Source organism: Lepisma saccharinum, chromosome 10 (assembly GCF_977018435.1).
Source record: "Lepisma saccharinum chromosome 10, izLepSacc3.1, whole genome shotgun sequence".
NCBI lineage: Eukaryota > Metazoa > Arthropoda > Insecta > Zygentoma > Lepismatidae > Lepisma > Lepisma saccharinum.
The window spans coordinates 21,849,223-21,876,707 of NC_139238.1; the positions used below are offsets into that span (position 1 = coordinate 21,849,223).

Below are 27,485 nucleotides of genomic sequence, written 5' to 3' on the forward strand. Positions count from 1 at the left end.
TGCCCTAATTCTTAATTTTAACCTTCAACGCGTTCTTATTATTGGTCTCAGGTAACGATACGAAATATAATTGTTTATTAATTGTAATAATGTTTATATTCAGTGGCAGCGATTAGGGGGGCAGTTGCCCCCCCCCCACCACTTTTCGCCACTTTTGCGTGACAACACGTAACACTATTTCTATGTAAACAGTGTGACTAACTTGTTGCTAAAATTAGAAAATGAGCCACAGCAAGAAACACGATAAGATACGTCTGTTTTTATGAGCAGCCAGAACCTTTTTTAAATCCAAAGATTTTGCAAGCTCTTCAAAGGACAGAACATATAGAGCACTCAGCCTCTCGTCACCAATCAGATTTCGAAGGTTTGTCGCAAGCAACCGTTGATGGGGATATGAACATTTCAATAACACAAAGCATATAAAGTTCGTAAAAGAAAATTTTGAATGTTTCAATCATTGCAAGCAGCTGCTGAAGGTCTTCATTTTGGCTTCCATTCTGCCTCATAGTGTGCCATGACTGTCCAAATCACAACAGTAGGTAGCGTATAAAGATTGTAGCTTTTCATGCTTCAGAAAAGTGCCATTAATAAAGTAGGCATCGAATAAGCGAAAACACCCTTGAATAGAAACTGTATTAATGATACAATTTTCTCTTCCATGATGAAATATCTTAATTTTCTTGTTCAACGACTGGAATTCAGAACTTAGGGGTAAAAATGGAGAGGATGTGAGAAATATCGTCCACTTAGGACGTGCCACTCTCAAGGAACAAAAAAAAATTCACTGCAAATCCACCTCCACTACGGGACAAATATATTGACATAAAAGCAATGAATATAGCCGTGTCCGAAAGGTGCAAGACCGTACTTGAAGCGAGCATCCTCCGAGTATGGTCTTGGAGTGCGGTCTTCAAGTCGTGGACTGGAAGTGAAAGTCTTTCGAATTGCACTTCGACTGCAGCGCTAGATACGATCAGTAGATAAAACTGAGTACTCGTTGTTTTCCTCGCGTTTTAAAACACTTATTTTTCACCATAGCATTTTCAAATGTTCGTACACATACATTTCCACACATTAGAAAAACTATAACCAACAACTTGTTGGCCTATAACGTATATCTACCTGTGTCGCTGGCTTTCTACCTCCGTGATTTTAAACAAATGAACAAAGTGCGGAAACCACGTGACCTAGTGACCAACCATCTGCACTGCGAGCTGTGCACTTGCGTACTTCTGTTCTTAGCGCTTTCGAACTGTAGTAGGTGGTCACTTCCGCCAAGACCATACTTCAAGTCTGTACCTTTCGGACAGAGCTTAAATGTAGTTGCAACTCTTGCACTGGGCATTTTGGTTAGAGTAGCGACTGCTGAAGATTATAATTTTATTTCAGAATATATTATGCTCTGAATATTGATCAGAATTGGATCAATAGTTTTATGAGATGTGCTTCAAAGATTGATTCTTCTGCACGGAATTAAATTTGGCCACTTTGACGGTACTGCAGAGATTAGTTTCTAACATCACAAATAATCATAAATTAGCATGTAGGCCTAGGCCTGGGAAGAATGAAATTTGCCCAAGCGACTTGACTTTTGCATCCTATACAAAAATATTTACTTGATTGGATTTGTATTAAAATCATACACAGAAGCTAATTGGGACAAGACCTACAGCCAGGGGCGCCGACTTATTAAAATTATTGGGGGGCTCTGATCACTGAAATAAATTAATGAATGACTCTCTCTCTCTCTCCCTTTTTTAAGTTTTGGCCTCAGTGTTCGAGATCTCATGAATGCAGAATATTAATTGTCCATGGATGGATATGTCACAAGTTTCGTCAACCATAATAGCAAAATATTCCCGACTTTTAATATCTGCTACCACGGAGAGTAAAACAGATCTCCCTAATATATCAATGATCTCGTTCTGAATGTCATGTGTGAGCCATTTGTAGTCCGAACGTCCCATCCACTACCCTATTTATGCACATCGTCTTTTGAAACTCTTTTTAGTAAAAATTTTAACAATACTCATAATTACATACTTAGTATATAGTAATAAGTCATGTGTTTTGCTGTCTCCCCCCCCCCCCAAGTTGATGGTCTAGAACATTTCAAATGTGTATTTAAAGTTAAGTTCATGTGGCACAATTCAGAGTAAACTTTACAAGAGAAGCAAAATTATTTAGGGGGCTCTGCCCCCACATCGTTAACATTGGGGGGGGCTCGAGCCCCCCAAGCCCCATGGAGTCTGCGCCTATGCCTACAGCTTATAGTGGAATCCGAGCCACTTAATGATTTAATGATATGTGACTCCACCGGGGATCGAACCCGGGACCTCCTAATTTCAAGGCAGCAGTATTGCTGCTAGATAACCAGGGCGGGGAGGTCTAATTTTAATATTTCCAATTATTAACATAGAATTAGTTACTTTGTGATTTCTTAACGTCCTATTTCTCCCTCTTGACTATTTGCAATGATATGGGTAGATATAACAATGAAAACAATGAAAGAACATCGCTAACACTCATACTATTGTCGGTCCTCGAATGAGGAACTAACAAACAGAAAATAACATTGACGGCTCTTTAGATGTTGAACGTTGTCCTACTTAAAATCCTACATCCGTTAGATTTATTAAAGAATACGATTTATGGAGCCTAATAATGTACACGTCAACAATTAAAGAACAGCCACTGAATACGTCGTCTACCTACGAGGCAGGGAACAGATTTCGTAGCAAGTTTGGCTGACACTCATGATTGGCCCATTACGTAGTATCAAATGGTAGCCAACTTTTCACTTCTGTGATCAGTACCGACATTAATTCTTTGGCATGCAAATGTTAAGAATGAGATTTAACCTGGGTTTTGCAAATAGTCCATTGTTTATGATCATCTTCCAACACTTGGTTTTATACTATGGGAAGTTCCAGAATAAAAACAAACACCAGTGCTCAACAATCACACTAAGAGAACAAAACCATAACCAAGGACAACTCAAGATAAATATATTAACACTAATTGTTATGTGAATCAAATTGATACACAGTCTCTCTCCTGTTGAAGGTCAGGTGCATCACATTGATACACAATTTGCAGGTAGCATGTGTAGTCCTTGGTAACAGCTAATTTGGAAACAAATGTGTATGGAACTGCTGTTACTACAGGGTGTGTAACTGTTATACATGGCCTGGGGAAGAAGAAATTTATAAATATGTATTCCACAGTCAGTGCGCATAAACATACACACAACAAATAGCTCTGGCCTGCCTCCAAGAAAATGCAAAATTCGGCCCAACTGTTTGTGTTAACACCATTAATATGTAATTCATGTACACAGATATTTTAAATCCTCCTTGGGTTTGTTACCTTTGAAGGATTAAAAGTGCAAAATCAAAGATAGGATCTAAGTATCAACACACACAACTCCATTTATCAAAAACCTGAAATGTACTGCAAGTAGTAAATTCAATTTTAAATATTCATATATTGTAGATATAGAGAGCTGATGTATTCACTTCTTTGCAAAACTGTTTATTATTATTATTGTACTATTAATTTTAGTGGCGACTGCTACCATCCTCATTGGAACTTGAAAGTTCCAAATTAATTACTTTAGAACATAAATAAAACAGTTTCACAGGGTAGCAAGTAGAACAGCTCTATCTACTAGCTGCCTCATTTCCCAAAATATGATTTTGTAAAAAAAGACCATTTTTGCCCATTCCACTCACCATGCATGTACAAATTAAGAAAATATTATGCCCAACCATCCTATGTTGAACACTAGCATGTCTGTTATACAGAATTCACTTTGTTGAGCTGAAGGCAAGTGATATAAATTTTCAACTGCAAGAATGATATATAAAGTATTTTAGTATAATTCAGCACTGTTTGCATAACTTTCTTTTGTATACTGGACCTCAAAGTACTTAAAAGCTGTCCCCTCGCAAATTTCACAAAATAAGGGGAACCCCAGATATTCTGATCTCTGCCACAGTGGATGTGTTGTGGTTAGCACCATGCTCAATTCACCCATTGTTTAGAAGCTGGGCGAGGCATTGTAGGGATAAATGCACACCCCTTCCCCCAGGTATCTAATCCAGATCTCCCGCATGGCAGTCCGATTCTCTGCTGACTGGATCACTGAAGTTAATTTCACAATGTACCCATGCAGCTTGTAAAAGTGAGGAAACTCCTAAAAAAATACACTGAATTCAAGCAAACAAAATATTTATTGAATACCATCATAATACACTCTTTTAACAAACTGATATGAAAGACAATAAAAACTTTTATTTTCAAATCAATTTTATTATAAATTAATCCATTTAAAAAAGTAAACGAAATAAAACAAGAACTCTTTAAAAAAAAAAAAAGAAAACTGCTGGATGGACCTTCTTCATGGGGAAGTTACCTTTGCAGAGAGCTATTCCAGTCCTTGCACTTGCCCCTAGGCATTTTCTTGTAAAATAATACCTTTTCTTCTGGAATAGCCTTTGATTGTGGACTATTGAATATTCACTTTAACCCTCTTTGTCAATAAACTCTTTCCTGCAGGAGGAAGTTTTCTTTTTCTATAACCTTACTTAATAATAACCATAATATTTTTATACAACAAAGATTTTTTCTCATTTTAAAAAATCAAACATTAATAAGATGGATGTTCCACAGACACAATCACTTAATTTCACAATAATGCATTTTTTTTTCAGATACTCTAAAATACAGACTCAACAGGGGCCTCCCTGCATATTGGGGGGGAAAAGTTGGCTGAGTTTTCTTTTAGGAGTTTTACAGTCGCCAGTGACCATAACTTGTGCTTTAAACATATCTGCTATGGGTTCCATAGCAAATCTTAGGGCAGGCAAGTTTTGCAACAGTGTTGTACAGATGGAACCACACAACAGGTTTACTTCGTATAATTCTCTCCTGATAGCATTTGACTAGGCACACATAGTTAACAAGAAATTGTCTATGGAAAAATAGAAACTTCTGACAAAAATTAATAATAATAATAATTATAATAATAATCAGAAATAATCGGAGTAGGAAACCTGGACAAACTACCATGAACCATTTCACTTTGACTGAATACAAAACTAAACATATTCATGTCCTCTTCACAACGGTATATCAGTTTTTTTTCATTACAAAATGGTCATTTATTTGTTTACAACATATAAATCGCAAGTAGTAGAAAGAGATTGGGAGTAACAGGTTTAACATTATTATGTTTGGAATGTTAAGCCAGATATTCTAAAAAGCACTTCTGCATTGGAATTCAGACATACAATGTTATCTTGCTTCTTTAGAAAAATCAAGAGGGAATTGGACCTAGCGCAATACAAAAAACAAATGCAGTTTGTACTCTAGATTTCAAATATAACAAATTCGACATAATCTTAAAAAATACCTATATTCTTCAAAATTTGAGTAACATTTATTTAACATTATTTCATACCCCTTCCCTTGCAATGAAGCTCTTATAGTAGTCTTTAGCGTGCCGTAGTACAGAATACAACTAAATATCGATTTAACATCCACTAGATCCAATTCCCCAAAATGTTTGATTTACTTTAAATGCGATGGAAATTTTCCACCCAATTTACACCGACATTATTTTTAACCTTAAATGCAACTCTGTTGCCACTAAAAATGATTATTTTGGCAACAGACAACACATCCATATAATGGGCAAAAACAATAACCATTTCTAAGGCTTGTTATTCTTGTTGTAAAATGTTGCAGTATCATAGAACAACAACTTGAAAATTTCCCTCGCAATATCATAACACAGTTTTATTGTCCACTGAATGATACTTTTTTTTCTTTTCCTAAAATCTTTCACACACATGAGGTTTATTTCAAAATGTTTTTAAGGCTACTTGGAACTGTTTCTGATACTTGCATTTGTTTTAAATATATATATATATACTTTTGAAGGGATTACAAAAGAAGTTTTATTTTATTTTTTTAACACTAGGGGATCTGTCCCTGGTTAACTGACCACACACACACACACTGCCTACTGGACAACAAGCTCAAGTGGAAAAAAAAAAATTCTTTGCATGATGTTTTCTACAGCTAAACACATTGCCACGAGATCAACACACAGACATTATCAAAGCCTCTCTCGTCCTCCTTCGCTATTAGATTTTATTTTAATCCTTTTTCTTACACCAGGCCAGTAAAAAGTTGAAAGACAATGAGAAAGGAAGGTAGGTTTATATACCACAGCGTTTGTCCAAGATGTAATTGGTCGGCGACCACTACTTTATTGTTTGCCTTTGGAGGACTTTTCCCCGTTTCATTTTTTTTTTTTAGTTTTTTTTTTCCTTTTTAAATATAATAAAGCTCCAACAATGGCCCCCGAAACAAGAGTTTCAAAATAAACTGAGAATAAAAACAATTTAACATTTGTCATTCTAAATTGTAACCCCACCCTCAAACTTCTCTTTTAAAAATGGTTATTTGGCAGGCAAATTACACACATTTACAAATGAGACCAATCTCCCACTTTGATAAATCAGTCTTTTCGTGAGTAGTGTAGGCCTAATCTTTGCCTCGTGTTTCAGGGTCAGAAAAAAAAAATAACAACTACAACAACATTGGTGACCAACCTCAACGAATTGTGTGCACAAAGAGCGATATGAGCACCAACCCGAATGGGGAATTAAGAAGGTTGGAACCAACTTTTTTTTCTGTTTTAAGTCTAACTACAAGATACACAGTGCAAGCATCGTTCTACAAGCAGCTATCAAAAACTCTTTCTCTACATTATGAACCTACAGTATCATAATATTAGGATATGTCACTTACAGTAGACCTTATCATACTGAACAACTACAATATTACAAAGAACTTTACAATTGATTGACACTTCCAGTACAAAATATTGATTATACTTGAGTAAACAACAGTTAAAATTGTCACAAATACTTGAAGAATTGGGATATACAAGGGGGGAGGGGAACGATTTGGATGGACGTTAACCCAAAATGGTCAACAAGATTCAAACAGGGGTCCTGGGGAAGGGGGGGGGGTAGGGAGTGAGTATGTTTTCAAAAATTTTAACGGACCTGAACCCAAAGAATGGGGCCAGTTTTTAACAACATAACAAAAGTAATTCTCAGGGTTTCAACAGACTATGGAACTATTTCCAACCTCTGCCTTTTTTTCTCTCCGCGGAGAACACGATACAAAACTATGTAACTCCTTGCTTCATCTCTTCACAGGACAGTGAAAAGGATATTGGATTAGGTGGAGATCCTTACAAAAGAAAAAAAAATGTTCATTTAAAAAACCAAGTACTAGTGCAACTGAAGTGCAAATAATTACTAAAAAATATAAAAGAAGAGGGAATGCTAATAGGAAAATAACAAGCTAACATAATACAACAAAAAACTAAAATTCTGAAGCACAACGGCTTCTTTCAATTATAAACAACGATACGAAGCTGCCTACAAACTAAAGAAAAAAAAACTAACATTTACAAATCTTACAAATTAATAGTAATTAACTATAATAATAATAACTGGAGCCATGAAAATGCAAATGACTGGACGATAACTTGATTTAAAAAAAAAAAAAATATGGGCTGTACATAAGGTAGGCAAACGTGTGAAAACTGATGCAGTCTGCTTCTCTTTTTGAGGACTAGCGAACTAATAAAATCACAAACTACACTCAAAATTCATCTGGGTCTCAGCACCCAGCTCTAAACCCTACGTTTTCCTCTTTCTTGGCACTCCCTCGGCATTTTGTACCTAAAACCACAATAATGAGTTAACAAAGGGGACACTGGTCATTGTTACATCAGTCTGTAGTTAAACAATTATGTCTACAAACAAGTTCAACAGCAAAATGTGTGTTTCTTCCTATGAAATGAAGGTGTACACACACATACACACACACACTTCAAGGATACACTTGAAGGATCATACAAAGAACAATTAATATAGCCATTTGTTTCGGTATGCTTCCAAAAATTTGTGCTCCAACCATAATTTATCAACATTTTAAGATCCTACATAGAAAGTTATACTGTGCTTACCTAACACCAGTGGCAATGAAACAATTATTGAACAATAGATATTTTTACCCTATCTTCCATGTTTAATACTTATCCAGAAGTCCATTCAAAAGTGATTTTACCATCTTTCTGGGAAGGGGGGGGGAGGGCATGTAAGGCAGTAAATTCTACACACGCACACACATACAATTGAGCACATCTTGCCTTTTAAAAAACGCCCTACTCGTCTGTAGCTCCACACATTAGGGTGTAGCCTGAGATGCCTACAGAATTCTATTAATAATGTAATCAACAACAGTAAAAACATGGTAAGCTTCCAGGCCACACCAATGTCAGATCTGAACGTACTTCCAAACCTATCCTACCACATCAAAAGCTGGCTAGTGCTCTACACAAACAAGTCTACCCTGCAAATATCCACGAAGAAATAAACAACTACACAAACTGTTACCACAAAATGTGGAAGGGAAATAATTATGTAGACCACTGGTGAGGTCATTTTTTTTTCCAAAACTTTTTTTTTTACTTTTTTTTAAAATTATCAATTATGATTAGACAACAATACATGACAATAAGTATGACAATTCTCACAAAGCAATTGGGAAAACTGGTCCAGCTATTGACACAGACCCTGCCACAAAAGAGACCACATACATACAATAAAAATTCAATGGGGAAAGGGGTAATAGTTGAAGCATCATGGAAAGTTGTTCATACTTTGAACATTCGGCAATATGTCTATGCTAATTGTGAAGATCACATATATGCAGTTGGCAGCGATTTCCAAAATATATTTCTCTCTCCTTCAGAAGGAAAAGCCCTGGAAAAAGATGGCTGGCAAAAGGGGAAACCTCATTTTGATTCGTATAAAGTACAACCGGCAAAAGTGGTTATCAAAAGAAACTATGACCTCTACACAGCTCCTAGCATCCCTCAAGTGTCAAAAATACCAGAAGAACCATCGAGTAATACTGATAGGTGATTGAACATCACCATTCAAATTGAAAATCAAATTATTCGCATATATATGTATATATATATACACACACATCTTAAAATGGACAAGCAGAAGAATTTCAGCTCAATTTTTATTCATTTGAAAATGGCAAATTGATTACAATACTAATTTACCAGTTGAGAGATGCTTAGCAGTCTCAAGACAAATCCATTTAACTCTTACTATGATTAAAATTTTGCATACAAACTTCGTCCATTGCCGAAATGCACCTGCTTAAAGGTAGCAATGGATATGTGCCACATTTCAAAAGCGAGCACTAAGAGATCATATTTCAATAACATATTTTATAATATATATATATTAATCTATATAGTGTGTATTTGCATCAATGAATTTGTTCATCTCGTTTCTTCCTTTGCACTGAATGAACTAAGTTTTTAACATTGGGAAAACGGGAAGGCAATACGAACGATCACAGTCTGTTATGTGGGAAGAGAAACATTATCATTGTCAACAGAAGTATATATATCATGGGTGCTCACTTTTATAATGAGGCTGTGCGCACTGCAGTGTTTACACAATTTGGTGTTTTCTTTTTCATCTAAAAAAATTGTCCAGCTCAAGATCTTCATTATCATCTACATCAAACATAAGCAAACTCACCAATGATTTTGAGACATCTAAAAATTATCAAGGATTGCCATAAAAAGACGCCTTCGTTACCTCTAGTCACATGCCAGCTACTTTACCTCTCACATCCTCGAAACATTTAAGTTTCCCTACACGAACAATGCAAATACAATCACTCCATTGCCTGACAAAAAAATGCCCCGCCATGGACCTACTGCAGCAGTTAACACCAAGCATTTCTTACTCTAGACAAAACACACTTACAGAGCACTTTTACATTACAAAAGCAGGAAAAAGCTATATATATATATTTATATGTACACACCCATGGATTATGTTCCCTATATTAATTGACTTATGAAGTTAATCAACATTCATCCAATGTATGAAATACACAGGGCTTAAGTCTCAGCAATACAAATGGTCTGCACATTATTTTTTCCCCACAACAGAACGTTGATGGAAATTTAGACCAAACAATTAAGGTCTGAAAATGCAGTTTCAAGCCCATCACACAATACATCTGAGCGTTAAGAAACTAATATGTTGATTATTGATTGCATAGAGATAAAAGGATATCAGTTGGGATAGGACAAATTATGGTACCATTATGTGGAATGCAACACTCAATTTTTTTTGTTCATATCTTGCATCAAACAATATTCTGCTTAACTACTTTGCAAATAGAAAGAGTAAGGTTTCACAAAAGGAATCGTTGAAAATGGACAAAGTAACAGATAAGTTTAATTTTTTTTCCTGTTCAGTCAGTCTTTCCTTCACAAGCTCCAACGCTCCGTGATTTTGTACTGTACGTGGTACAAAGAATCAATTACAACTAGGCCATATGAAACAAATATGCTGGCCTGAATTACTACAGCATAAAAAGTTGAAGCATGCAACAATCTAGCATTTACAAAAAAATTATGCTTACAGTTTTCTTCTTCCGTGCGGGCAACAATTTTGTAAGAAGCCAGATCAACATCCTTCAAGTTTTTTTTTAATAAAGCACAAAACATTTACAGGCTGAAGAAGATCCGACTAATTCTTTTCTCAGGACAAGTTGCATGCCGAAATCCCCAACACACTAAAACAAATGAATGCTACATTTCACATTGAAACATACGTAAAACTACAATACTGCAATTGAAAGGATCTTCCCTACATGAAAATGCCTTGTGTGACTTTCCTTTGTTTTTCTGGACACTTGCTCCCTCTAGTCCATCCACTCAATGCTTGAACCTTATTTAGGCAGTTAAAAATAAATTTCATTTTGGAAAATAAAATTTGTGCAATTCTCTTTTCAGTGTAGTGAACGAGAAAGAAAAAAAAGTAATACTAGAAAAGTATCCAATTTAGTAATTTCTAGGATTGAAATGGACAGACTAGGTAGCTGCATGACAAAAGTGGAAACAGGCCTTTTAGTTTTAAAAAAAAGTACAACAAAGAAATTCAAAACAAAATGACAGTGAGCACATAATAAAGAGCAATAAAACACAACAAATATTTCAAAATAATAATTAATAATATATATATATGGCAGGGCACTTCAGAGCTGATTTTTTTTCTTTAAAAGATAAACATAGGTAATAGCATTCACGTTTACCTCTGAATAAATGCATATTGCGTATTAAACCATATAATTAGTCAACAGAATTATTTTGCTCATGTTTTCAGTTTAAATCTGGAACACGAGTTTACATATACATATATATATTTTTTAATAATATATATTGCCATTGCTCAAACATTTCACTATCTTGCAACAATATTTGCTCTCAAAAAAAAAAAAAAAGTAAGGTACATGTATTGCTTCAGACAACGAACATTTATATGAACTTGTTTCCAACACTTTAGAAATGCCTGCACAATTCTCAAATTTTAAAAAATAAACAGGAATAAATTAAGAATGGATAAATATTGCTACACAGATCAAAAGACAAGATGGCCACTAGGTCCAATGTTTATATGGACTGTAAGGAAACGTAATGGCACAAAAATACAGATCTCCTCTTTTGCTAACGTCAACATAAAAATAATTGGTGTTAGTCTCATATTAAAGCCAACATTTACATGTATATACAGTCACACATACACATAAAAAGTAATTTCTATCCTGGATTTAGAACTTATAATACAACAAAGCATATTTTGATAATCTGACAGTCTGTATTTAAGACAACATAGGCAAATTAAAAACAACATTTTTCTTTTTTACTAGCGTGGGCTTTCAGGCACCGCTCTTTTTTTATATGAAAATCCTACCAAACTTAAATAATAGCAATATAAGTGATAATAATTAAAAAAAAATAAAGAAGTCATGTTTAATTTCAGCCACATAGGAATTATGGCAATGCCTAATATAAAAGTCATGGGCTGCTGATACATTGTTTCTAACTGACTAGGTTGCATTTGATCTCAATGTTCAGTAAAGATTGCAGCAATAACAAAGGAAAGCCAACACTGCTTCAATTGGCTCAGCAGTTTCAACATGGGAGAAGGAGGAGGTAACATTGTTGCCTTCTTCTAAATGATTCTTTGGATTCCTTATTATTATATCATATAAAACAGTTCACTGTTAGTTATTTCTAGCTACTTGTACAATGTCACAAAACAGCACAAAAACACGTATAATAAAATAGAGATTATATTAAACAGGTGCATAATATTCATGCCAGAACTGTACAACATGGCCCAGGCACCATCTTATGTCAAAGTTCCCTGTTATCTTATTTTTGATAGATCCAAGTTTTTTTTGGTCAAAACATTATAGTTTCAAATACAAAAAAAAATGACATCCTGAATGTCATTTGACATGCATTTCTTAATCCTCTAGTTGTTTTGAGCCAAATGTAGAGTTGCTAACTTCTTAAGCAGTTTTACCTTATCGAGTTTCAACATGAAGAAATACAGTACAAAACTATCTATCTATTATCATCAAGGAAGAAATTGTTTCGCAGTTTTAAGAATAAGATTACACAACAACAGTAACTTGCACACCACTCCTCTCAAAAATGCACAAACAAAAGTGTAGGGAATGGTTGCTTTATTTGTCCTCTTCCTGTGGGAGGAGTAGCATCATCAGTCCATTTTAATGTCTGGAGATCTTGCATTCTGGGCCATACAATAATAACGAATTAAAACTGTTTTGGCCCACAAACAACATGAAAATCCACATGGATTTTTTTGTGTAAGTATTAACAGGTTGGGGGACTTGAGGGATATGTTTTAATTACAACAACAATAACATGGTCCGCTCATCAAACCCTCGGGAGAGGAGCTTAACGAGAGAAAAATGGAAAACAAGTAATTCTTCTTCCTCTTCTTGCTTGTGGTGGGGAAGGATGTTAAGGAGGAGGAACAGAAGCAGGAAAAATATCTTCTGATCATTGACAAACAAATTTTGGGATGGAATGAGCACACAATGATCTAAATCCCCCTCCTTTACATCCTTCTTACAGCCCAATCGGGGGCACCTGAAGATAACGGTAAATGTAAAGCCTATAGTCCTTACTGGCTAAGACTACAGACCCATCATCCATAAGTGCCACGTCAAAGCACTGGGCATGTTTCACTTTGGATTCAAGAGCAGACACAAGTTGTCCCTCCTGAGTGAAGATGGTAAGGTTAAAATTGTTATGGTTGTCTGCTATGAGAATCTCACCCGATGAATTGATACCAACTCCAATAGGGTAATTAGTGATTCCTTCCCCACCTATCTGCCTCAAGTATACTCCCTCGTAGTTAAAAACCTTCACACAATGTGCACGATTATCACTTATGAAGATCTCTTGCTTATCGTTGACTACTACACCGTTCGGAAACTCCAGATGCTTTGAGCAGCCAAATTTCTGCAGGACATTTCCCATCTGGTCGAAGATAATCACCCTCATCACCTTGCATTCAACAACAATTATACGACCTTTGTTGTCCACAGTCACACCTCGAGGATGCTGAAGAATATTGGCACCAAATTTACGAACGAACTGTCCATATTGGTTATATATTTGTATCTGATGTGTTGGCGAACGTTCAGTTACTATTATGTCTCCAGATGTTCTAACAACAGCCACTCGATTAGGATACAGCAATTGCCCATCGCGTTTCCCACACTCACCAAATTGAAACTTGAAACGGCCCTCCTTATCAAAGATCTGAATGCGGTGATTGTTGGTGTCTGCGACGATAATATCATTCTGTGCATTTACAGCAACTCCGCTTGGTTCGGTAAACTGTCCTTCCATAACACCAAACTCGCCAAACTTGCAGTGATAGATCATTTTCTGCCGTTTGATCTGAGATTTTGGAGGAAATATTGTGGTGGACATCAATTTCGACGTTAGGTCTATCATTGGGTCAGGGCCTGAGGGAAGTGGGAAATGATCACTACCATTTTGGAAGATACTATCACTACCACCATTAGACCATTTCTCGTATGGATTGATTCCATTAAGATTCAGATCTCCAATTGAAGCTGAAAAAGGTCCTAAACTGTTAGCTGAACTGAAGCGTTTGGATATAATGTTTGATTCAAATGATGACAAGAGTCCATTGGAGTATGGTCTTTCTATTACCCCATTCAAACCACCATTGCTACCATTCATGGCCCCTGGAATTGCACCGTTCAGACTGCTCGTACTGCTTGCATTACTGCCACTGCTGCCGCTACTTCCACTGCTACTACCGCCATTCAAATGTGCACTACCATTAGTGGGGCGAGCTATAGGAGGCTGCTTGCTTGGTCCCACTGGGAGATCTGAACTTGATCGCACATAACCAAATGTGTTTCGAACGCCGACCTGGATTGCTTGGTAATTCGATACAAATTCCAAGTCACAAACCGTCTGCAAGTTCACATCAGGAGTGTAACTCATCAGCGACTGCAATTTAGAGTCTAGAAGCTTCTTGAACATAAGCACTTCTGTTGTCGTTGCATACTTAGTGAGCCGCTCGACAAATTCGCAAGTCTGATATATCTTATCCACCGTTTCCTGCGCCTTCTGGCCAAACACACTGAGCGAAATCTGTTTTGCGTTAAAGACACTCTCCAACTCTTTCAAAACTTCCTGTTTCCTCTCTTCGATCATGGAACGATAGAACTGAAACGTATCATTGATTTCGTTCTGGGCCTTGTGGTACTGAATTTGGAGCCGACTAGAGGTATGCTCTAGAGTTTTCAACGTGTTCCTTATGTCGGTAGCTTTTATCTTGCCATCCTGAACAACTTGGGTGATATGTTCAACTTGCTTGGCACCGATTTCACTCAGATGCTCACAATCGTGAATTCCGTTTGGGTGTTCAATGAGAGTGCACTCCTTGCACACTGGGATGTTGCAAGTACGACAGAAATACTTAAGCAGTTCATTTTTGTGGCGAGGACAGAACACAGGCTTGTCAACCTTCAGGTCATCCTTGTTGCTCTGGAGTTCCCCGAGGGTTAGAACTCTATGGCCCTCAAAACAATGCATGAATTGGTGTGCCATCACACAATTAGGACAGAGAAAATTTGCACAATCGAAACAACGTGCTACAGCACTCGATTCCTTGCTCTTACAACCAGTACAATGAAGGGATGATCCTTCGATAGCAGTTGATTCAAGGATATTACTGACTGCGTAATCTGACAGCAAACCAGAAATACCTTGAGACGTTAAAACACAGTCCTGGTGACACTGTGAACAAGTTAGTTTGTCGGGATGTTCTTGATTCTTCTCAAGACACGGCTGACAAAAAGTGTGGAAACACGGAAGGACTTTTGGGATGGTGTAAGTCTCATTGCACAAACCGCACTTTGTATTTAGGCCCAAAGAGCCTCCCAATCCACTGCTAGAAAAACCGTTACTGGTGCTAGTAGGAAGAGAACCATTCACAGGAGTGTCCAAAGGCAGAGAATGCTCGGGCTGGTCAACTAAGGACCCAATCGTAGTAGCTCCAGGCAAAGAATCCAACGATGGAGTTGGTGAGGCCATCTTCAATCAGCCTTCATCCCTGTAAAGAAAATAAAATTCGTAAGTGTACATGAAACACAATGTCTAAAACAGAACAAAATAATTACCAAAAGATCTATACAAACATCAAATAGGACAGAAATATATTTTTCTTAAGGGGGAGAGGGACAATTTCCCTAAGGTCCTTCTTTCCGAGGCAGCTGGAAGCACTGTTGCCAACTTAGCTCTTTTGAGGCCAGATCTGGCTCTTTTGTACACTCGCTTGGCTGTGAACTGTGGCACCCGCCCCCTGCTCCACTATGCATCACTAGTCCCGGACACGAGAGAAAGTTTTGCCATGCCTATACATTTTGCACGTGACGTGATATTATTATATTGGCTGCGTCGTCTCACTCCCCCCCCCCCCCACCTCCCCAGTTACTTTTATATAGCACCTTGCCTGAGGTGAAGATGACAATATTATTATAATCCTTTATTTTCAATTCATACAACCATCGGTCAATTTTTGAGATGGGTGATGCCGTCAGATCTAGAAGGTGAAAACTAAGAATAGATTGTCATCACTTTAAATTTACCGGCAATAGCAGAGCCCCCTCCCCACCCTCTTGACAACTAAAATTACCATGGGAGGCACTTTATCCAGCCTTCGTAAATCTAGCTCCTTGAAAGTCAACTTAGCTCAATTTAAGGTGAAATTTAGCTTTTATGCACATCAGGTTTGGCAACACTGGCAGGATGGCTGTAGGAAGCAAGGAGAAATGCATTACGCTTATAGGAGAATTATTTTACTCGTTTTCTTGGATATATCAAACTTCCGATGGTGGAAAAAAATATTGATCAGGTAAAGGATCCATTGAAGATGATATTTGCGCTAGAAATAGTCGAAACTCCCATTTGTTTAGCCGTAACTTCAATCTGAAGTTGTCTCTCCATAAGTAATACATTGGATTCTGTAAGTACAAATTCATCATATTTTTCAAACATGGTATCTAGCTTAATAATCAACTTTAAAAACCGCTTCCACTTGCAACATGGGGAGAAATTCACTCTCAAATTATGTGTGGATTTTCTTTAGTAGCAGTGACAATTCCGACGATATTTAAATAAATGCATGCCTGGTGCGAAATTGTCCCTCCTCACCTTAACTGCAAATCAACTGAAAACCATGATGCATCAAATTAATATTCATATTGTTTTGATCTGGGTGTGGTAGTTCCTTAAGTGTCACTTTAATGCAATCATCATTCATTATATCACGCAATTAGCCAGAAGCGGAAGAATGGCATGCCAAAATAATAATAATAAATTATACGTGTATGTGTTGTTCTGCACAGGATATTAAAATATTTTTTTAAAAAATTTAAATGTATGTATTTATTCTTGGAAAATTCACTGATTTCGTTTATTTTACTTCGGTTTCCTGCCACTTTTTGGCTAATTGCGAACATGAGGATGAGTGGTGCTATGAAACTGACGAGGAGACACTCAAAGAACATCCTTACCCAGGCTGGGATTCGAATCCAGGACCTATGAGGTCGTAGCGCATGTACTAACCACTGGCATGGAAGTCGGGGGAAAATTCACTCTTGTTGAACATTAATGATACACTGATACATTATTGCGGCTAGAAAATGTTTAGGTTACACAAAATCTGTTCTTATTTCTAGCGTTTACTTAAGCGTCGCTTTCCTGCCCTTCAGGCTAATCTGACGATGAGAAATGAAGGATTAGATGAAACTGATCAAGACAGAGATAAACTCCCGTGTCGAGGTCGGAACTCGAAACTGGGACCTTCAGTGTTCAACTGTGAGTCGAGCACTAAACCTGCTCAGCCACCGAGACTGCTAATAACAGTTAGCATTTATAAATGCTCTCTCTCCAACAGGTCAATGTACCTAGGTAGGTAACCGAAAAAAATTAATAACAAATATACTGTGTTATTCAGATGTATTTCCGGGAAAACAACTTGTGCTATCAGATTCGTTCCCGGCGGTTCCAAACAACTAGGCCCACATCCATCTCAATACCTAGATCTCCCCTCCAATATACTGCCATCCTTTAAATCGATTGCCTGGACCCCTCCCAATCCACTTTCTCTAACAAACCGACGTCAACACGTTTCCATGGGAACAGCCATTTCCCGCGTTAAAATAGAAGCGGCGGTGACCTCTGTTCGTGTCGCTCAGGTGGCGACACTCCTCAGATTCTACAGCGCGACTGCAGTTGCTCACGACGGAACTAGCTGTTCACGACTTCCGTCCGAGCAACGAATGTGTCCCCAGTTTCACACGACAAACCTTTCGGGGCCTTTGGTTTCATAATCGCAACACCGAAAGTAGCTGCAAGTAGGGTGTGGATTTATAACAAGAACAATTAACCCTAACTTACCCAAGAAGCCAACACATTTAATTATTTCGAACATACAGGCATACGCCCAATTACAGTGCTCACAAAGCATTGTGTAAATAAGAAATTAATACAAACAATATAAAATCATGAAGAAAGTGAGATTTCAAACTACAACGTACTTATAAACGTGACCGATTTCATACATTACTAACTCTCTAACGTTCTTAAACCCGAAGGTCTATGGCTGCAGCAGTACAAGCCTTCCATTTGTCCCTATCAATTTCCTTTAGGTCCATCTCAACGTTATCTCTCCATCTTCGTCTTGACCTTCCTACTGGTCTCTCACCATCAGGTTTCCCAGCAAGAATCTTCTAAACTCTTCCTTCCCCTCCCATTCGTGCTACATGGCCTGCCCACCTAAGTATTCTTGATTTAATCATTCAAATAATATCTGGACTAGATATGAATATAAATTATGTAGTTCTAAATTGTGTAAACTTCTCCATTAACCTCATCATGCCTTTTAGGTCCAAATATTTTTCTAAGGATTTTATTTTCCAACTCTAAAATTATGTTCCTCTTTCAACGTAAAGGATCGATCAAGTTTCGCATCCATATAATACTACAGGCAAATTACTGTTTCGTATATTTAACTTTTGTTTCTTTGATATTATACGAGAAGATAAAAGTTTATGAAGAGGACAGTAACACGCATTTCCTGAATTACGAGTTATCAATAATTAGATTTTGATTATTACCTAAGACTTGGTTTCGGCCTGTAAGCATCTCTTTGCTAACTTTCAAACCTCTCTCTTTAGACGCTTTTAAAAATATTTAGCATTATTCTTAATTGTATTTATATCATCCCCTAGCATGGGCGTCCGGAAGGGGGGGCGTTAATGTGTTAATTATTGCATGAACACCATAAATTCAAATTTAAGCAATGTTTTTTAGGGAAGAACACTATTTTTGGGGAAAATTTGTCTTCGTTGCCCCACCCCCCTGGAAAAAATACCTTCCTTGCCCCTCCCTGGAAAAAATCCTGCGGACGTCCATGTCCCCTAGTAAGTCTACATCATCTGCATATGATAGCAACTGAGTCACACCGTTTAATTTTAATCCTGCAATGGAGATAATGCACCTCCTTGTTTTAACCCACCATGAATTGCAAATTTGTCAAGACACATTAATACCCACACGAATTTTAGTTTGTTTCACTGTTGCATACTTTTCTCAGATTAACAAGCTTCTTAGGTATTCCAAACGCGACTATTATATAACTTCTCTCTTTTGGCCGAATCGTATGCTTTTTTTAAAAAAAAATATATACATTGCTTGAATTAATACAGTTTAAAGTTATATTTGAATGTAAAAAATGTAAATATTTCGTAGGTAATCAGCTAATATACATGTAATGCGATAGATATATTGGATAATAAATTGGACATATAAGACAAGAGGAAAACACAGACTGAGAAATTGAAAGAGAGTTTTTGTTAAACAAATAAGGTAAAAATGTAGACAATGTGTAATTAAGGGTGGGCAATAATCTTAACATAACAATGTTCATTGTGTTCTGGTTATATACAGTGTTCAGAATACAATGGCTTTTACATCGATACTAGGATTATTACTAGACTAAGTTGAACAACTTGCATATCCTCCTCAGGGCTTCAATTTCTGCCATGTAGGTTCTTCCATGCGAGATTTTAGAGAGATTATTTCTGGGTCTTAACATAGCGTTTGGAACATAAAAGTTTAGTTGTGAGAGTAGAGCTAGAGATTTTTTCTTTACTAAAATTCAAAGAAACCATTTTCTTACTGAATCAAATTCAAATTTTATTTATTAAGGACGAGGTTCAGCCTGTGGCTGTTCTCCCACCTAACCCCACTTCACTGCTTCCTTTGTTCTTTATACAGGTGCAGTCATAATAATTATTACAATTACAACAAATACCATCATTAATAAAAAAAATAAGAACCAATTTGCACAAGTGTATCTCACATACTTGATCATTCACTAAACCTTAAAAAAAAATTATCATTGTTTTTTATTTTAGCGTCGCTTTTCTACCACTTTTGGCTATTCGCGACAATGAAGGCGAGTGATAAGGAAATGAGGAAGGAACATGGAACATCCCACGCCCTGATTCGAACCCGGGATCCCTGGCATCGTAGCACGTTCTGATAACTATACCGTCACGGAGGTTGGCAATTGTGGCACAATTAAAAGGTAAAGTGTTCCCCTGTGCTTAGCACCACGCCATGAAGGCGTATAGGGGGTGTGGGGGGTAACGCCCCACACTTTCTTGATCCGGTCGTGAGTGGGGGTGATGTGATCAGCATCACGCCCCTGACCGCCTTTACCACCAGGTACCCATGTTATTCGACGCTGGGTGGGCGCCGGGGCCGCTTCCATAGTTAGAAAAGTTCCCGGATTCGAACCGGCCGGGGATCGAACCCGGGACCTTTAGCATGGTAGTCAGACGCGTTACCGACTGAGCCACCGCGGCCACCAATTGTGGCACAATTAGGCACTTAAAATGAACTATAAGACTACGTAGATGAGAGTCCAGCTTTGGCATGCACTTCCTTCACTACATCGCATGGGGCCCGAGATGGGAGTAGGAAGCAGTGACAGGACACTCTGCACTCTCTTTTACGGTCAATTTTAACCAAACTTACCTTTCCCTTGTTTTAACTGACTATACTCGTGTTAACTCCTGAAGAAGCCACACGTTGCGATGAAAGCTTGAGTACAAAGTAAGTGCATGCCAAAACTGGACGTCATCTACTAAGTGAAATGATGACACGTGGTTCAAGGTATATCTTATCTGAACTATGACTCCAAAACAGGCAGTGAACTTACTTTAAAATTAATTGCCGTAGTTGAACACCCATTGGCTTGAATTTCTTGTATTCTATGTCCTACTTTTCTTTTCGTGGCTTTTCTGTTACTTTGGTTAAGCGCATCGACAATGATTTAACATACTAATATCTTTGAAAGTGGATATCTTCGAATTTCTGGCCCCAAAATACGCTGCGCTTTCTCCGCAAAAACGAGATACAGTTGAACCTGAGTTATACGTATGTTAAGGTGAAGAGAAAATAAGACTTTGAAGATTACTTACAAATCAGATTTAGGTACCATGTCATATCATTATTAGAATACTATAATTGTTTCAATTTTGAGGAACAAAATATACGTAATACAGGTTATTTCTGTCAAAGTGGACGTTCACTGAATGAACAGCTGTTCCGTTTTTATTATGGAACACGGCATCTTTTTATCGTGTGTACTTTCGCATCGTGATTACGTTATGTTGACGTCCGGATTCGAACGACAATTTATTTTAAACAAAGTTCCGAAACATCAGTATATCCTCCCCTCAAACCTATCCCACCAATAACATCCGTTTTAGGAATTGACAGTACTTGTCAAGTTAACGTGGAGTAAATTAGATGTTGCCAATTTAGTTATTAGATATTTCACAACGTGAGGTTGCGATTATCTTGCTGGGTTGTGCTACTTTTTTTTAATACAATGTGGAGAGCTTGGTCAGATGTCTAAACTGCAGGTGAAAGCGACAACAGCACTTCTCAGAAAATCAGGTGCTGGCTCGAAACCAGATACGCGTCCGGTCGGCTTCCTCTCTAGCTATGTCAAAGATACCGAACTGGCGATCGAATCGAAACTTCAACTATACAACAGAAAACTAGTCATGTTCTGAAGAACTGCGGCAAATCTTTCTCCTCTGAATTTATGCGGCTCGCCGCTTCTCCTTGCCTTCTCTGTGACACCGTCGTGCCGCACTCTTCTTTCTCTCAACTCAAGACCTAACGCCGCCAATACCAACACAATTACGCAGAACTGAGTTACGTATAAAGGAGTCTCAACTGTATTATACTATATTTCCCGCCCTAACGAAAAGTATCCGTTGGATAACGCCAAAATCCTTCCGGCAAATGTTACGTCAGCACACTTTAGACACAGGAAGTCTATAGGAAAACCATCCGGTTACATTAAACCGAAAACCCGAATACAAAACGATTGCCCAGCCCTGACCACCGCCGTTACGCCACGAATACACACGCCTGCTACTCCCAGTCTTGCACCTGGAAGAAGTGGGGGGAGGCACGAGGAAGCAGTGCATGAGAAACTTTACGAGGCACGCAAACCGAAACCACAAGCGGAAGGGGCCAATAACAGGCAAGGGATGACTCTTCTCTCGCTTCGCCGAACCCCCTCAACACTTCGTGCTTCCTTTTGGGAACCAGGTTAGTAGTGACATCTGTTGAGATATTCGTCGGTTAATATCCGGTGGAAGTTTCCGCGCGCGGGGAACCAACAACTTGTCCGTTATTACCGAAAAAATACGGACTCAAAACAGCTGACCGTGTAAAAAAAACAAAACAAAAAAAACAAAACAAAAAAATAACTGTAATTCACTCTACTTCCGTCCGTCAGCGCGCTTCGTAATTTCGGCACCAATAAAAAAACTTGCACCTGGCGCTTTCAACTGTAGCTATTATGTCAAACCAAATAACGGAAATTTAGTTAACATGCAGAAGCTAAAAAATTGAGTTCTTTCTTAGCAATATTCACTCAATAAGGCACCCAACTAAAAGTGATTGGGGGAGCGATTACCGCGGCGGACTCGTATTCGCGAGGCTGCGGGTTCAGATGCCACTAACCACCATCCTGATTGTACTACTATTGTAGCTTTCCTCAGTCATTCTACGTAAATGCTGGGACAGCAGCTTTAACGCAGGTCACGCCCATTTCCATGGTCCTGTCAAATAACCGTCGTCGTTAGCCTGGCGGCAAGAATATGTAACGTTAATTATGTAAACAACCGACAACTACGTTCTGTGTTACTTCATATTCGGGACAACGAAATCTGTAAATGGAGTAGGGACGTGTTCTTGAATTTTCCCCACAAAGGAGCACACTTGTTATTGTTGCCGTGCCGTGCCTTCCCCATAACTATATCACAGACTTTCAATTATGGTTATTTCTACTAGGAAATAACAAATCAGACAACAAATCAAATTTCGGCTTGCGATGCGTATGAAGCAACTCCCCATTATCTTTTAACTCTATCGCGGAAATTATTCTCATTGCAGTAACATGCAGCCTGGGGCGTGTGTGTACTTCGTGAATGTCCTTTCGTCAATTTCATCGAATCCACTACTCATCATCGTCGCGATTAGCGAAAATAAGCAGGAAAGCGACGCTAAATAATAGAAGTACAATTACAAATATTGTAATTAGCTCGTTCAGCTTGGTGATAATTGTTTACTAACAAAGTATTTAGAATTAATGAAACGCGGGTCTGTGAAAAGGTACCACTAAATTCGTAAACGTACTGCCATACAGTACGTACGTCAACAGAATCAGCACATATACGAGTAATTATCTCTAACTGCAATGCTACTAGAGGGGTTAAAAATGTCAGAACCCCAAAACACCTCACTTCTATGGCTACTTGTTCTCGAGACAAAGGAAGTTACATTGTGAAACACTGTGCAATCTTGTCTGCCTGTTGAAAGTGAAGGGGTCTCACTTATCGCACAACACTTGAGCAACCTTGTGTTCTGACGTCACGGGAGAAAGCTTTTTAATTTTAGGATAAACGCCTACGTTGTTAGGTTAGGCTAGCTAGGTTTAGTTATCTTAGACTAAATAATAATTTTTCATTGTATTTATGCTAATGGAACCTAACCTAACAGGCATTCTTCGTCTGACGTCAGAACACAAGGTTGCAGAAGTGAAGTGAAGTGCAACGCAGTGAAACAAGGCAGACCCAAAGCAAAGGGGGGTGAGGGAGCTAGGAGTGCGAACTGCAACATTGTGTGCAGTTTCGCTTTGCCAGCTGCTAACCCCAAACTTATCAAGAATGAGAAAACTGGTAGTCTCATTTGTCTCCAGTGTCTGGAGAGAAATTGTTACAGTTCTGTTTCAGGAGAGAGAGGGGAGGGGAGAGAGAGGGGGGAGGGGAGAGAGAGAGGGGGAGGGGAGAGAGAAAGGGGGAGAGAGAGAGAAAGGGGGAGAGAGAGAGAAAGGGGGAGAGAGAGAGAGATAGAGAGAAAGGGGGAGATAGAGAGAAAGGGGGAGATAGAGAGAAAGGGGGAGATAGAGAGAAAGGGGGAGATAGAGAGAAAGGGGGAGATAGAGAGAAAGGGGGAGATAGAGAGAAAGGGGGAGAGAGAGAGAAAGGGGGAAGAGAGAGAGAAAGGGGGAAGAGAGAGAGAAAGGGGGAAGAGAGAGAGAAAGGGGGAAGAGAGAGAGAAAGGGGGGAGAGAGAGAGAAAGGGGGGGAGAGAGAGAGAAAGGGTGAGAGAGAAAGGGTGAGAGAGAAAGGGTGAGAGAGAGAAAGGGTGAGAGAGAGAAAGGGTGAGAGAGAGAAAGGGTGAGAGAGAGAAAGGGTGAGAGAGAGAAAGGGTGAGAGAGAGAAAGGGTGAGAGAGAGAAAGGGTGAGAGAGAGAAAGGGGGAGAGAGAGAAAGGGGGAGAGAGAGAAAGGGGGAGAGAGAGAAAGGGGGAGAGAAAGGGGGAGAGAGAAAGGGGGAGAGAGAGAATGAGAGAGAGGGGGGATGGAGAGAGAAAGAGAAAAGAAAGAGAAAAATGCTAGAAGTAGAACTTATAGTAGATACAATATTGTAGTGAAAACTAGAACAAATTTTATTAACATTTTCCTTTGAATTCAGTGCATGTTTTATTTTATAAGTACTAAAGTAAAGGAGAAGAAAGTTCCCACTTTTCTTACAGGAAAATTGATGTCAAGGTTGTTCTGATCTGGTCAATTCAATTGTCCACTGGGAACCTTAGTTCCTGGTACCAAGCTCTTGTTGGTTCATTTCCTGTCAAGCAAGAGTGGTTTAGACGGTGGCAGCTGATGGGGAAAAACCTCGGGGTGTCCAACGTGTATGGTGAAGGCCTTCCTCAAGAATTCCTCTACAAAAAGATCTTTGGTATTCACGTTAACTTTTACACATAAAACATGCCCACTGTAGTGTGTGTACATTCCACAACTGAAGAAGTGGCTCCATACAAATAGTTTCGTTAACTTGTCCGCAGTTTCCAATACGTTAAGTTTTTACACGAAAAAAAACCTACAAGGGTTTTTTTTTAGCACACACCATAAGGTACTTCATTCTTCTGCGAAATCAGTTTGGCAATATTTTACCTTACATTTTATGTGTAACATGTCTCACACATAACGCCGGATTTGGGAATTTTTGTACGCTGAATTTATGGAAAACTTAGTACAATTTTCAAATCCAACATTATAAAAATTCTTATCTGTTTAAGATAACAAGCGTTAGAACAAAGGTTCGTGGCAGTGTCACCGACAGTTCTGGGTTGTAAGAAATCCATTAACTATCGATGGATTTTTTACAATCCATAAATGTTCATGGTTTGAGACTTCCGCACTGCGAGGAGCTCTTGTACAGTCACTGACACTGCTGTGTTGTAGCGATTCCATCGAAAGTAAATTAGACCATTACACCCAGAAGTTTCCGTGACTGTACACTTGAGTTTTATTTTTCAATCCACTTTATGCAGACAGGCTAATCGGGAATGTACCTACAGTTTAAAGTGGGATCCGATATCGGTGCCTCCGCCGGATATCGAACACGGGGGCCGTTGATTACAAGGCGACGACGTTACCATTACGCCATCGGGTAGGCGACTTGTCCTGTCCACTCTGTACAGATTGATAACAATGCCAAGGAACAGTGAAAATTCAGAAGCTGAAATAATAGGAGATTCGGGGAAGTGACCAATTTACTACAATGAAATTGCGCACGCGAAATCCCACAACATGGAATCGTTAAAAGTTCATGTTCCAGCGCTGCGAATGGAAAGGAATCGTGAAGTGAGCTTGTTTCTTTTAGACCGGGCATCTCGCTCTTTCTCGACAACGTTCTTACTAGCTTCCCGATTAAGTTTGTCCTTCACGGTCCCCTCGTGCCAAGCCGAAACGTGTTACTGGCCTCCCAACATCCGGAGCAAGAAGCGGAGAGATTCAAGGTTTCACACCATTCTCACTTTCCTTTCCAACAGAGCGGCACAAAAAGAGGCGGCGAAGGAAATTACGTGTTTATCGGAGCTGATGCCGATCGACCGTTGCGGCACCACGTTTCGTTTCAATCTTCTCTGTGGCCTGCTTCACGTCCCATTCTTATACCGCTATGGTGACTAGTAAGAATAATAATTTAACCATAACGACGTAGGGAAGGATAGATAAACCGCGTTCTTACAGTGTTAATTCACCACTTTTCTGCAACTTTTGCCTGTTTACTACGAGATAAAGGGGAAATTGGTTCGATCAACTTGAAGCGACACTCGCAAAGGAACACCCAATGTATAGCATGGTACTCGGCTCGGAGTGCTGACCACCTTGGCGAAGTGGTTAGCACAACGTGCCAGGGGTTCCGGGTTAAAATTGCGTCCTGGGCATGGATGTTCTTTGTGACTATCATATCATCTTCGCGGGCAAGCGAAGCAAAAAAAATCAAGGAATAGAACTTTGGTAGTAAGATTGCACTCTGCCACTAATAATACAACTTACAGAAAAGAATGTAGCATAGCAGTGGATAATTTGCCTATTAATACATTTTGCGCAATCAATTTACATTGAGCCATTGAGTCTAAAGAAACAGGTTTTCAATTGGTTTTCGAGACCAAAGTCTACATACTATTGTTTTCAGCAAGCTCCAACCGGGAATTAAATCCGGGACCCTTCCAACCAAAGACAAGAGCCATGACCATTCGGTTACGGCTACGAAATTTAATCCAGGGATTCCAATATTCATAGTCCGGATATTACAGATGTGTAATACGCATTCAACACCTTTTCAGTCTACATTCATCCATGCCGAAGCTGCATTCCTACTCTTGGTGTTACTTTCTTCAATAATATGCACTTAAGCTTCTCTATTCTCTCCACATCTACTACAGCGGCATTGTCCTTGACAATACAGGACAACATTGCGCCCGCTATGCACACTTTACATTAGTTTAAGGGTATTTAATTCGATTATTTTCTTTTGCCAGTTATTGTCTACTGCAATAAAAAAGGAAGAAAGCACAATGATGTTTGTAATAATGTTATTGCATACTGAATAGTGTCAAGACTGTCAACGCTTTGCAGAACTTGCTTTCGTATGGCCGCTTATAATAAATACGTTATGTTTGTTTTCGGCACATTGTCAACCAGGTTTTGTGCTACAGCCGGTTTGCGCACACTTTTCAGGTTTTATCAGTGGTATCTGATAAGCCTTGACAAGCTGTCACAATCTACAGGATTGAGCACAAAAAAATGAGGCGATGTTGTCAGATGTAAAATGTTCTCACGCCGTTCTCACTTCTGTTGTGTTTGTTTGCGTGTGTGTGTGGACTTACACGTGTTTTTGCAGTCATTAACCTACCCTAACTTTTGAGTGAGTAAATTGGTATGATTTATTATTTTATTTCTATTGTCTCTTGTCAAAAGAAAAAAAAACAGTTTTGCGCACAGACATTAAAGCTATCAAAGTGGCAACGTTCGATCAAAATCTGTGC

At 38.6% G+C, this 27,485-nt stretch overlaps 1 protein-coding gene across 4 annotated transcripts in view; it reads right to left on the reverse strand.

Annotated features, from left to right (window-relative positions):
- Positions 1 to 4,216: 4,216 nt before the first annotated feature.
- Positions 4,217 to 27,485, reverse strand: part of LOC145993814 (protein brain tumor-like) — a 130,831-nt gene continuing 107,562 nt past the window's right edge. For all 4 annotated transcript variants that reach the window (XM_083129643.1, XM_083129641.1, XM_083129642.1 and 1 more), the window contains one exon: positions 4,217 to 15,608. In XM_083129643.1, the coding sequence (XP_082985769.1) occupies positions 13,076 to 15,589 (2,514 nt within the window). In that variant the 5' untranslated portion in view covers positions 15,590 to 15,608 and the 3' untranslated portion in view covers positions 4,217 to 13,075. The remainder of the gene's footprint in view (positions 15,609 to 27,485) is intronic.